Source organism: Typopeltis vanoorti, chromosome 7 (assembly GCF_054136105.1).
Source record: "Typopeltis vanoorti isolate ZY-2024b chromosome 7, IOZ_Tvanoo_1.0, whole genome shotgun sequence".
Classification (NCBI taxonomy): Eukaryota; Metazoa; Arthropoda; class Arachnida; order Uropygi; family Thelyphonidae; genus Typopeltis; species Typopeltis vanoorti.
In genome coordinates this window covers 3,377,107-3,391,474 of record NC_143555.1, presented here as the reverse complement: position 1 = coordinate 3,391,474, position 14,368 = coordinate 3,377,107, and the positions used below count along the sequence as shown (strand labels likewise).

General features: G+C 36.8%; 1 protein-coding gene across 1 annotated transcript in view; it reads left to right on the top strand.

The window, feature by feature from the left end:
• Positions 1 to 14,368, top strand: part of LOC150104452 (microsomal triglyceride transfer protein large subunit-like) — a 278,438-nt gene that overhangs the window by 224,178 nt on the left and 39,892 nt on the right. The window contains exon 15 of the mRNA XM_090395154.1: positions 11,399 to 11,599. Within this exon, the coding sequence (XP_090251280.1) occupies positions 11,399 to 11,599 (201 nt within the window). The remainder of the gene's footprint in view (positions 1 to 11,398; positions 11,600 to 14,368) is intronic.

The following is a 14,368-nucleotide window of genomic DNA, read 5'->3' as shown; positions in this document are numbered from 1 at the left end:
AAGAACAATGAGAAAATAAAGAAAGCTTTCACAAAAAAAAAAAAAAAAGTCAGAAATCAGACAGATTCACCAAAAATGGATAATTAATAAATTCATACAATTGTTGTTATTTTTGTCAAAACATCAGTAATATCCTGTAGAATCATACAGGATATTACTGATGTTTTCATACAGGAGATGTATTTGAAACATGCTGAGGAACCAAGATTATGGTACATTGCTGTCATCTGTAAGGACAGAATAAGGAATATACTTGTGTGAGGAGTCACTTTCCCATCCAAGAAATTACTCGTAACAGCACCATAGAAGCAGTTGTCTGTCTAGGTATTTTCTTAATGTATTCTCCATCTGTTTACAACCTGGTGCTGATATAATGCAGGACAACCTTGGTGTCATCTTGCAGTTGTCAAGCCAATCATGCTTGCAGGTTAATTAATTTGCCAGAACACTGTGCACACTAGTACAAACCCCTAACATAAAGGGACAAACCGAATGCTGATAATATATAATAGCCTTTCTTCTTAAACATTGGAAATATCTTTCATATGCCTCCACATACATTAGCTGCTATTCAGTTAATCATCTATTCTTCATAATCTCTTCTTCCATTTTGGGAGCAGAAAACATCTGTGGCAGTGATAATTTTCATGCAATATTCCTACTTCTACATGGGAATCGTGTATTCATCACAGATATCACAATGAAAAAGAGATAACAATAAATTCTCTCACCTAGAAGCTGATTCTGCAGTGGTCAGAACCCCATGTCCATGAAGCAGTTAATCATATTAAAGAGTGTATAGTAAAAGTTGCTACAGCAGTTTTAAAATCAGTAAGTTTCCATCATCTCACAAACCTTGGTAGAATACAGGAATACTGCATTATCTCTTCCAGAATCACTCTAGCAGAGTGATTATTTGGTAATTCAATTATTTCTTCTTCTTTCACTTCTCTGCCATCTACATTCATTAAAATTATAACATAGCCTTCTGTTATAATCATTCATCCTTTTACTTTATAATGTAACTTATAATTTATATTGTAATATTTACTTTAAGTATGTATAAAGAGAATGTGAGGAAGGATATCAGGAGGTTGTTGAAGAGAGTGAAAGATAAGTGTGGTTAGAAAGGTAGTCAGTGTGTTGCTAAGTTATGATAATGATGAATTCAGACAGAGAGAAGGGATCAAGAATGGCATGCTAGCAGAACTGTGTGAAGAGATTGGAGTGGAGTTTGTAAATGTGTGGGTTGCATTTGAATGAAGGAATGGAAATGTACAAAACTTACCAATTGTATTTTTTGCTACGAACAAGAGAAATGAGTGATGTGAGAAAGAGAGCAGTAGAAGTAAGAGGTGAAGCAAAAGATTGAGAGAGAGAGAAAGGAACTGGTGGGACTGAAGTGGTTTTAAATGATAGTAGTAATAGTGTGAAAGATAAGGTGGCGAGCGGTATTGACTGTGAACAAGTGTGTATGATGCAAGGTTTGAAAGTTCTAAAATTTGAAAAGATGAATGAGAGTAAAAGTGTGATGCAAAGTTCAAAAATTCTAAATAGTCAAGCAGAGTGAAGGTGTGAAACGAGGTTCGAAATTTTGGAAATTCAAAAGAATGAATGGCAGCAAAAATGTGACACAAGATTTGAAAGATCAATTGATTAAGATGAAGCAACAGATGAAATGAGTGTGGAATGAAGTTAAGAGAAGTAGAGATATGCAGAGGAGAGTGAAAATGATGAAAACAAATAATGATGGTATAAAAGAGGTAACGAAAAACCCTGAGATGGTGTTATATGGTTATTTAATAATTAAATGGTTAATTAATGGTTATTCATTAAAGGTGTGCTAGACGAGGGGATGCATAAAGTATGTTTTACTGGAGGTAGAATGCGTAGAGCGATTGCGGTATTAGATATGAAAAGTAAGCAAGAAAAAGAATTGGTAGTTGTAATAGGTACAGATGACTTGAATGCAAACAAGATTAGATATCAGGAGGTTGTTGAGATGGATAAAAGAGAATAGTGTGATAGAAAAGGTAGGAAGTGTGTTGCCCAGGTATGACAATGGTGAGATGAGGCAGACAGCAAAGCTTATGAATGATATGTTAGAAGAAATGTGTGAGGAGAAATGAGTGAAGTTTGTTAATGTGTGGAATGAGTTTGAAGGATAAAGTGTATAGGAGTGATGGACTGCATCTTGAGTGGTTTTGGTGTGAGTCGCTTGGAGAGACTGCTGCTGCTGGAAGGTAGAGAAGTGAGTGCAGAAAATGAATCCATTCAAGTGGTAAGCAATCTAGAAGAATGGGAGAGCAAGACAGGAGAGACTGAAGAGGTGGTTGCAAATGAAAAAGTGAACAGCATGAGTATAGACTGAGAACAGGTGTGCAAGACAGACAGGGAAACTGAGAGGTACAGGATGGACAGAGGAACACAGCGTGAAAAAGGTAGATACTCCAAGAGGATGTAAATGCATGTGTAGACAAAAAGGGAAGAGGATGACCTGGGATCAAGGGAAAACAGTTGATATGAAGAAGGTTCGAAGATGAATAAGGAGAAAAGAAATCGTTCGAGTTAAGCATGGAGAAGTCGCATCAAATAGTGGTGTTAGGAGAACTAGCTATAGATCCAGGAATAAACTGTTGTGTTTGTATACAAATGCTAAAAAAAAAAAAAAGCAAATGAAATGGTTGCATTAATTGAGTCTGTTCACTCAAAAATTGTTGGAATAAGTGAGACATGGTTGGATGAGGACAGCCTGACAGGAATGGAGATGGAAGGGTATGATGTGTTTTATAAGGATAGAAAGAGTAAAAAGAGGGGAGGGAGTACTATTGATGATAGAGAAGGAGTTATGTCCATACAGTAGAGATGAAAGAGGGAAATAGTGCCAGTAGTTTTGAGGCAGTATGGTGTTAGATAGTGGTGAATAGAAGGAAATACTTGGTTGGATGTTGTTATAGACCTGCTAATGTGGATGGTTGTGACTATGAAATGTATAATCAAATTAGCCATGCAAATAAGAAAAGGGTGATTATTATGGATGATTTTAACTGTGGAAGTATAGACTGGGATGATGAGACAGCAACTGGAAATGAAGAAAATTAGTTCCTTGAGTTTTTGAATGACACCTACCTCAAACAGTATCTAACAGAGGGCATATGAGGATTGAGAGTCTTGGATTTGATCATATCATCAGAGGATGTAATTATAAATGAGGTGTCAAATTATCTTCCAGTTGGTGAGAGAGTGACCATGAAGTGATTACCTGGGTGGTTGCCATCAGTGTGAAGATCTCTGTGAGGAAAGGGTATATGTGAAATTACAAGTCTGGTGATTATGAAAAGCTCAGGAGACAGCTTGCAGGTGTAGCATGAAATGAGTAATTAGTTGGAAAAGAGATAAATGCTGCTTGAAAGGGGGGGGGGATATTCAAGAACTATCTAGTAGAAAAAATGTCTAAATCTATTCCAAGAGTTAGAAGGTTAAATAAGGTAGGTGTGAAATGGATGAATGAAGAGATTAAGCATGTGATGCAGAGAAAAAAGACAGTATGGAGGCAGCATATGAGAAGTGGTAATAACTAATTCCATGAGGATTACAAAGACCAGGCAAGTAGGGCGAATTGGTTTATAAGGGCAGCAAAAGTTAAGTATGAGCAGAAGTTAGCTAATGAAGCCAAAATGAATCCTAAGAAGTTCTTTTGATGTGTAGTCAGCAAAAAAAAAAAAAAAAGAAGAAGAAACATTATAGAAAGATAACACTGATTGGAGAAAATGGTATAAGGACTACTGAGTTGTCCTTATACCATTTTCTCCAATATCATTACTTCCAGTATTTTCTCCAATATCATTACTTCCAGGTGACCAAATCTGTGCACAGATTTGGTCACCTGGAAGATATAATGGAGATGCTCAATGAGCAGTTCATAAAGGTCTTTCATTCTTGTGAATGTGACATCATGGAAAGATTGAGAATAGATGATGATGATGGGGAGGAGAGACTGACTGTAAGTGAGCAAGAGTTATATGGGAAATTAAGCAAACTTGATGTTAATAAGGCTGTGGGGCTTGATAATATATCACTGTATGTATGATAATGTATTCTGAAGCAATGTGCCAGGGAGTTGACATCCACCTTGACATATTTTTTTTAATATGAGTCTTGCACTGGGTCAAGTTCCAAAGGAGTGGAAGAAGGGCAAGATTGTGCCACTTCATAAAAGGATGTGATTGAACTCAGGCATCAAATTATAGGCCTATCTGTGTATCAGGTATTGTGGTTAAGTTGTCAGAGAAGCTGGTGAGAACTAGGATCCATAATTGGGTTGACAGCAATGAAATTATCTTTGATGAACAGCATGGATTTGCTAAAGGGAGGTCATGTTTTAGTAATCTTACGTATTATAATAAGGTGACTGCTTCCTTGGACAGAAGAGAGGGATACACAGTAGTATACTTTGATTTCGCGAAGGCTTTTGATAGATTACCACAAGTTGATAGTCAGACTAGAGCTGATTGAGTTGGATATTAGATTAGTGCATTGGATCGGAGACTGGCTACCTGATAGCTATCAGCAAGTTGTGTATGGCAGAGCAATATCCAGGAGGAGGAAAGTCACTAGTGGTGTACCTCAGAGGTGTGTTTTAGGGCCATTGCTGTTAAACAGCAATGGCCCTAAAACATATGATGCAAAGTTGAGATGAACTATGAAGAGTAGAGAAGGTGGATAAATTGAGTGAATGGAAATGGGGATGCGAGTTAAATGTTGTCAAATGTAAGTTTTAAACTTTGGGAAACAAAGATAGGATCTAGAATTTATGCTTGTTGGGGATATATTGTTGGAGGTAGAGGAAATAAGAGATCTTGGGGTGATAGTGGATAAGGATCTGAAACTTAGGAGACTCATTGCCAAAATTGTGAGAACAACACAAAGAATTCTGGGAATGAAGTGGAGGGCACTGAGTTGTAGAAGTAAGGAGCTTCTTGTTCCATTGTACAAGGCTTTGATCAGGCCACACACATGGACTTCTGTGCACAGATTTGGTCACCTGGTTTTCAAAAGGACAAAGAGATGTTGGAAAGTGTCCAGAGATGAATTACTAAGATAGTTTCTGAACTATGGAATGTCGAATATGAGGAAAGGTTGAGAAGTGCAATTTACAGAGTCTAGTGGATAGGAGGAAGATGGGTGATATGATAAAGACCTATAAGTTAGTAAGGGTTGTTATAGAAGTAATGTTGGAGAGGTTTTACAGCAAACAGTGGGAGATCAGAGAACCAGAGGACATCCCTGGAAGCTGTATAAGGAAAGTGTGAGCAGAGGAATGAAAAGTAGGTTTTTGCAAGTAAAGTTGTGAATGATTGGAACACCCTAAGTGTTCTAGGTAAGATTTATTCAAGTATACGTATGCTTGAAAAGAGGTTGAGAAAGATTGTGGAAGAAAACTTGGAGAAAAACAAGCATGCTTCAGACCAAGTAGAGGTTATCAAGATCACATTTTTACTTGAGAAATTGTGGGAATATGACAAGGATCTGTACTTAAGTTTTGTAGATCCGGAAAAGCATACAACAAGGTACCAGACAAAAGCTTTTCAAAACACTACAATTATATGAGGTAAATGGAACATTATACAGGGCAATATACAATATACTTATGTATATAGACAATATACATTGTCTGTCTATATACATAAGTTGTAAATCAGCAGTTAGAATTCAAGGGAATACAAGAAAATGGTTTGATGTAAAATCAGGTGTAAGACAAGGATACGAATTATCTTCACAGAGCTGAGTTTGACATCTCCAATTCTAATATCAGGCTTGATGCCACTTTCTTTCATAATGTGATCCATATAGCCTGATATTAGAATTGGAGATGTCAGACCTGCTCTTTGCTTTATGCAGATGATGTTGTTCTGCTAAACACATCTAGTGCAAGTCTGAAGGATTCTCTAACTAAATTGAATAACATCTGTAACAAATTTTGCATGAAAATCAGCAGTAAAAAGACCAAAACTGTGAAAATAGGCAGGAACTAAATCTGCATTCTGAATGAGATTCTATAGAACAAGTGAAATATTTCATTTCTTTAGGCACAGTTTTTAGTGAAGATGCCAGATAAATCTGGAAAGCAAAGTCTGAGTATGAAAAGAAACTAGCTCTGCATGCTAAAGACAACCCACAAGAATTATATCGATATGCTGGAAGCAAAAGAAAGAATGAACATGGAAGAATAACTCTTCTAAATCCTGATGGCATGAGGGGTTACAGATGCAGAAGAGGTTCACTTAATGAGTACCCATTTTGTTAAAAGTTATCAACCAGATGTATGCAACATTAAGCTCACAGTTACCTCTTCACTAGATGAAGAAACGCAGGTGTATGAGGACGAGCTGTTGCACAAATGGAATAAGAATTCAGCAATAGGGACTGATGGGATATCAGCACATGCTAAAAGAGCATTCAGCTGAACTGGCCATTCCTTTGACTAGGCTGTTTAATGAGTCTCAGAACAGGAAAGATTCCACAGAAATGGAAGAAATGTATGGTAATTACATTGCACAAGGGTGGTGCAAAGACCACTAACTAACTATTGACCAATTAGTATTTCTGGAGTGGTGGTGAAGATTTTTGAAAAATTGGTTAGGGCTTGCATTCAGAAATGGGTTGACAGTGAATCTCTACTTTGCAATGAACAACGTGGGTTTACTAAGGGAAGGTCATGTTTTATCAACTTGCTCATCTATAACAGTGTTACCACTGAACTAGACAAGGAGAATGGATACACCATGATACGTTTGGATTTTTCCTAAGGCTTTTGACAGAATACAGCATGGTAGACTGTCACATAAATTGGAGAAAATGGGTTTGATTTATAGAATATTAGCATGGATAAGAGGATGACTGACTGACAGATATCAAAAAGTGGTATATGGAGGATGTGAGTCTGCAAGATTTAAGGTAACAAGTGGTGTACCACAAAGATCAGTGCTTGGTCCACTGTTATTCAATCTGTGCATTAATGATATTGGGAAGGATTTGACAAGTGACATACAGCTATTTGCTGATGATGCAAAGATTGGTAGGGTAATCAGGAATGCTGCTGATATGCAGTACTTGCAGGATGATTTGAATAGGCTGGAATTGTGGGCATGGGAAAATGGGTGTCAGTAAATGTAAAGTCATTCACTTCAGCGTGATTAGATATCCAATGTCGTATTATATTGGTGGGATTAGGCTAGAAGAAATTGAGGCTAGGGATCTTGGAGTGTTAATAGATAGGAAGTTGAAGTTCAGGGACCATGTGGCAAAGATTGCAAATACAACTCAAAAGATAATGCATTGCTGAAATGAACATTCATATGTAAAGATATATGATGTTATTTTGCTTCTTTACAAGACTTTGATAAGACCTCACTTGGACTACTGTGTGCAGGTCTGGTCTCCTGGTTTCCATTGAGATTCTGATATATTGGAGAGAGTACAAAGGAGAGTGTAAAAAATGATATCAGGATTGTGAGAAGACAGATTGAGAATTTGTAGACTGCAGACACTAGCAAACAGGAGAAAGAGATGTGATATGATTGAGACTTACAAACTTCTGAAAGGGCCATACAGAATTTCAATTGATGGAATTTTTCTGTTTATGGAGGGTGGGGAAAGGATGAGAGGGCATCCTTGGAAGCTGAGAATGAAGGCTGCTAAGAAGAGATGAGAGCGATTTTTCCCTCAGAGAGTGGTGCATGATTGGAATGGGTTGCCATTGGATGTTGTGAGTGCAAGCAGTGTGAATGAATTTAAGAATAAGTATGATAGTTGGCATGTGTAGTATTTGGCCTCCCTCGATAAGTCCCTGACTCCTTGGAGGTCTCTCTTAATAATAATAATAGACAACAAATAAGCAAAGCTGGTATGATGGGTAGCCAGCTGAATAAATTTATATGGAATAAGAGAGAAATTACCCAAAACACCAAACTAGCAGTATTCAAGATAGTGTTCAAACCAGTTTTAAGTTATGGATCTGAGAGTTGGGTTAGAAATAAAGCACTTGATCAACACTAAAGACCATAGATGTGAGGGTTCCAAGAAAAATTAGGGAGTGAACCAATGATGTCACTGGCTTCATATTAAAAATGAAGCTCTTAAAAGGAACACACTATTAGTAATCAAGAATGTGTAAGAGCTATTCTAAGGCCACTTAAATAGAATGGGTGAGGAAAGGTTAACAAAAGAGGTGTTTCATGTCAAGATGGCAGGAAAGAGACCCCAAGGAAGACAAAGATATAGGTGGATTAATTCTGTCAGAAGTGCAAAATGTTACATGACAGCATTGGAGTGCTCACAAGTAATACTAATTTGGAGGAAAATTGGGGATAGGAGATTAATAATAATGTAAACTTAATCATGTAGTTCTGCCATAGTAACCTGAACACCCCTTGGGAAATACATATCAGGAAATTGATGATAATAGAATATCTTTAGGATTTTGTTTGTCCTCTCCAGCTGATTTTTTTTTTTTTTTGTTCTTAATACGATGTTGCCTTCCTTACTGTGCTGCTTGCTATTCTTGCTTATGCTGTATTGCTGCTAAGTGTCTTTGTGACTCCCACCCATGAAAGGATTTATCATAGTAGGCTAAGAGAGATTTAAAAAAAAAAAAAAGCATCTTTTATATAAAATTTAAGAGGGTTGTTAGTCATATTTCTTTATATTTCCTGCACAACATTTTTCTTATTTTCCTCATTTCCTGCTTAATAATTGTACTCATTTACTTGTTTATTATTGCACAGCCATCTCTATTATGAGAGCCCTACATGAACCACAGTACCTCCTTAAATACTAATTTGCTGAGAGATCACTCACGAAGGCCTGTGGCAACACATTACTCATTCGCTACTTTGCATGCAAAGAGCCTAGCCCTCTTTCAGTGGCGTAGCTGTTGCCGCTCGGGGCGGTCCCCGAGTTTGCTGCCCCTCTCAATACACACTAAAAATACTAAAAAAAAGTCAAAATGACGTATAGGGAAATAAAGTAAAACACTGTGCTTATTTTTTGAAGTAAAACTTTAATTTCAACATTCTAAAATGTTATATTTCTTGCTTTTCTGTTAGCAAAATCGTTGATGACATTGGCGAAGTCTATTTCATAATAATGTAGGTAATTAAGATGAAAAGCCAAACGGCTATTTTTTTTTTTTTCTGGCGAGGTTGATAAGTAAAGGGGATAAAAATCCCTTATTGTTTTTCAGCCAGTATGCGAAACTCTAAGATCGAAAACTACGATCTAAACGTTTCATGCCGACGAACTGTCGGCGGATCCAAGCGTAAGTGACCACTTGGTAGTGCCACACCAAGGCAACTCGATGCAAAGGTGGAGCAAGCTCCCTCACTATTCTTGACATTTTCTTATAATGTAAAAACACACAACTCCTAGGAGATGTATTACTCCTAGGAGATGTAGTACTTTACATTGTGAGGAGAGAGGTCACTATGCGAAACTCTAAGATCGAAAACTACGATCTAAACGTTTCATGCCGACGAACTGTCGGCGGATCCAAGCGTAAGTGACCACTTGGTAGTGCCACACCAAGGCAACTCGATGCAAAGGTGGAGCAAGCTCCCTCACTATTCTTGACATTTTCTTATAATGTAAAAACACACAACTCCTAGGAGATGTATTACTCCTAGGAGATGTAGTACTTTACATTGTGAGGAGAGGTCACTACCCAGACCGGTTTCAACCTTTTTTGAGGTCTCATCAGTGAGTAGCTAGACCTAGATGATATCAAAGTTTAAGTGAAAAGAAGTGGTCACTTACACTTGGATCTGCCGACAGTTCGTCGGCATGAAACGTTTAGATCGTAGTTTTTGATCTTAGAGTTTCGCATACTGGCTGAAAAACAATAAGGGATTTTTATCCCCTTTACTTTATCAACCTTGCCAGAAAAAAAAAAAAAATAGCCGTTTGGCTTTTCATCTTAGTTATAATATGTTATAATATAATATAGTGGCACACCTTTCTGGCATTCGTATAGCGAAGGTATGCAAGTTCTTTTCACTTAAACTTTGATATCATCTAGGTCTAGCTACTCACTGATGAGACCTCAAAAAAGGTTGAAACCGGTCTGGATAGTGACCTCTCCTCATAATGTAAAGCAGTACTACATCTCCTGGGAGCTGTGTGTTTTTACATTATGAGAAAATATCAAGAATAGTGAGGGATCTTGCTCCACCTTTGCATCGAGTTGCCTTGGTGTGGCACTACCAAGTGGTCACTTACGCTTGGATCCGCCGACAGTTCGTTGGCATGAAACGTTTAGATCGTAGTTTTCGATCTTAGAGTTTCGCATACTGGCTGAAAAACAATAAGGGATTTTTATCTCCTTTACTTAATGTAGGTAATTCTTAATCAAATTTTTTTAGAAAAACTTCTCTCACAACTAGCAATACTTACAGCAGTTGTAAGGAAAATTCGCAGTAGTATTACAATATTTGGAACTGAGTTCGTCATTAGTACCAACTATTACTATCATCTTTTCCACATTCTGTCCTCTATTTTAGAATTAACTGCAAAAGTTTTCAAAAAGTTTCACAGTGCTGCCTGGGGCTGACCACCCCCTCAGCACCCCCCCTCCCCAGCTATGCCATTGCTCTCTGTCCTTACTAGTAATTCCCATTTACTATAGTGTCTCCTTGTTTTCTGTTTGTCACATATTGAAAAATTTCTCCAATCAGTCTTTCAATCTATCTTCGCAATGAGCATTCCACGTTCTAGTCACTGTTTTGTCATTTGCATTCAAATCATCTCTACCATATCCACATCTTCAAGGAACTTTGGCAACCAAGTATGTGCTCAATAATTGGTATTCTCAAAACCAGTATGTTTCAACTTCCAAGTGATCCTTTTAGCCATTTTTACACTTTAATAATCTCCTCTGAACTTCATCTTCTTCCACCATCACTCTCAAATCTAGCTTATCTTTTTCAATCAATGTAATCTCATGAATGTGATATACAGCTCGTAATACCTTCAGCCTAAAGTGCATGTAATTTTACATTCTGTTTTTTTTCTCTTCTCTGGCAGTGTTTTGTGGAACAGTTTCCTTCAAAAAGTGTTTACCAGTAACTGCAACCTCTAGCTATTCAAAAAGAATATCAACAGGTTCCTTGTCTTTTAACTCCTATGCATATACCAACTACATTCCTCCCCCCCCCACAGACACACTGTACTAATGTGCTATAGGTGCACTTGTGTATGATGGATTAGTATTAATTAAATTAATATAACTAAAAAACACAACTAAACTATCTACCCCCACATTTCACAAATAGCATCGAATAATCACTTTGCAGTATTTGATATCGTATAGCTTAATGAAAATTCTTTTTTTTTTTTTTTTTAGGTTGGATTATTTGCTAGTGGCCTTTCCAGTTTTGCTGGTGAAGGCGAGTCAAGTAAAGAAGAAAATGAATCTCCAACAGCTGGAATGGAACTGACAGTTATGGGTGTTAAGTTACGTCCTTACATTTTCTTCGCTAGCTCAGGAGAATTAATGGGTCATGTCTGGTCTGGAACTGCTAGTGAACCGACTACTGCTTTACAGGTGAATCTTATTAATTAAAGAGAATAAGGTAACACTATAGTAATTTAGTGAAAGCTTTTGAATTGGAAGTATTCATTTATTATTATTATCCTAAGACCCCATGGAGTCAGACTCATCTCGGAGGTCCCTTTTGTCATACACACAGCTCATCATACCGTGACTTAAACACATTCAAATTCTCTGCAGACACCACGCTCTCAGGTAATGCATTCCAATTCACATGTGAAGGTGTGTCCTGAGAACATTAGGAGGTCTGAAGTTCCTGAATGGCAATGTGTAAGTCTCCTCCCAGTTATTTGCTTTGACCCTTAAGTGAGACCCCCCCCCCCCACCCAAAGGAGATATCTGTATAATAATAAACCTTACAATATAAGATTCTGAAAAAAACATTTTCGTATCACTCCAAAAATTAGATATTAAAAAGTATAACTATGCTTATAACAGCAGTGGAGCTTCCCTCATGTCTCCAATACTAAGATGTTAAATCATGTTAGTGAATTTAAAACGTTCGCTGCCAACTACGAGTATACTCGTAGTTCGTATATGAGCTACACAAGCCAGCTACGAGTATACTTGTATGATGCTTACCGCCGGCAACGAGATTACCGTACTGATCTTGAAGAAGTGAAAATGCTTGGCTTGTGGAGCTAGCAGCAAAACTGTGTATACTCATACAGTATGTGCTCTGCACAAGCCAACTATGAGTATACTCGTATGATGCTTACCGCCAGCAACGAGATTACCGTACTGACCTTGAAGAAGTGAAATTGCTCGGCGTATGGGAACAAACAGACTATGCCAAAGTGGCATGGCAGCAAACGTGTTAAAATACTACAAATGAAAGTCATTTATTAGAATTCTATATACAGATAGTTCCCGCCTTTTATGAATTAACTGGTTCCTGGCGACCATTCCTAAATCGAGAATTCATAAAGCAGGAGTTTGTCTTAGAAATAATGCTATAAGCAAAAGTTACATTTATAAGAAGGAATATAAAAAATATAAAATGAATATTAAAAGACTTTACTGACCAAAGATTTACATATATAAAAATTACCATAATAAAAATTTTAAATTAAAAAAAAAAAAGATTCTTTGAAAAAGAAAAAAAAAGCTGATTTCTATATCACCGAGTGAATCGGCAGCCATCGAGATAGTAGGAGATATTAGGAAGCTTCGGTGCATCTTTTTTTCAAAGAAGGCCTTAATTGTCATCTGCTTCGTTTACTTTCGCTTCTTTTCATTAAAAATTGCTTGATAGCAAGCAGAAGCATTATTCATTTCGCAGTGATTCAAAGATTGCTTGAGCTGTTTTTTGGAAGTTTAAATGATTCTTCTAGGCCTTTTAAAGTGAAAAACAGAGTTGTAGCTTCATATTCATTATCTTCTTTGTCTTTTCATCTTCATTTCTTTCTTGTTCCTCTAATTCAAGGAGATCATTGGGTGATAGTTCCATAGTGTGAGCTTGAAGCAGCTCATTAACATCACATTCTGAAACTTCTGTTTACAACTGGTTAGCCATACCTAAGATGGCTTGAATTTCAGAATTCACAATCTCTGTTGGGCCTTCAAAGTCTTCAAAATTATCATTAAACTGAGGACAAAATTTATGCCATATTCCTTTCATAGTTTTTTCGGAAACTTTATGCCAGCCATTCTGCGTCTGGCATAAAGAGCTTTAATAGCACTACCCACTTGATGGTGGGTAATAATTTGTTTTGTGGGTTTTTTTTTTTCCTTGTGCGATTGTCTTTCTTTGTTTCTTTTGTTCATTTTCTGGTTTTGCACTGTTGCTTCTTTTTGACATTGTTGGAAAAGTGAAAACGTTTTAGTTAAAAAGAAAACAAAATAAAAAATCAGGTGTAATTGAAAACTATGAATAACACACTCATGTTGCCAAGGCTCATGAGTGATTGAGGCTCATTCTAACTGATTGTTACGTCATTACATACTGCGTAATTCCCCGTACATACCCATAATTGGCTTCGCTGCGCACAATTTAAAATAAAAATTCTTAAAGCGAAAATTCGTAAAATGAGAGCTACCTGTATTAAAAAGTATAAGAAGTTAAAAACACGCCTACATTTTTTTAAGATAAGATTTAAGATTTAAGATTTCACTGCGCACAATTTAAAATAAAAATTCTTAAAGCGAAAATTCGTAAAATGAGAGCTACCTGTATTAAAAAGTATAAGAAGTTAAAAACACGCCTACATTTTTTTAAGATAAGGATGATGCTAGATTTAGTATTGAATTTGATAACAGCGCTGAAAATAGAATTAGATTGGAAATAATATGAAGGTGTGGAATCAATAAATCAGAAGATGAAATGGCAAGATTGAAATGTTTAGAAATAAATGAAAAGGGTAACAGACAATAAATCAGAATTATGCATTTATTTTTTTGGTTCCATATCCTCATATTATTTCTAGTCTAATACTATTTTTGGCAGCTGGGTCAGAAGTAAAACACTTGACCAAAGACTAGAGACCGCAGATATGAGAGTCCTGAGAAAGATTAGAGGCATGAACAGATGGCATCAATGGCAATATCATATTAAAAATGAGGATATTAGAAAAGACCTTGACATTGTCAGCATCCAGGAATGCGTTAGCAGAGCTAATCTCAGATGGTATGGTCACTTAAATAGAATGGGAGAGGAAAGATTAGCAAAACAAGTGTTCTCTGCCAGGTTGGCAGGAAAACGACCCAGAGGAAGACCAAGATACAGGTGGATTGATACGGTACAAAGTGCCTTAGATGATAGAA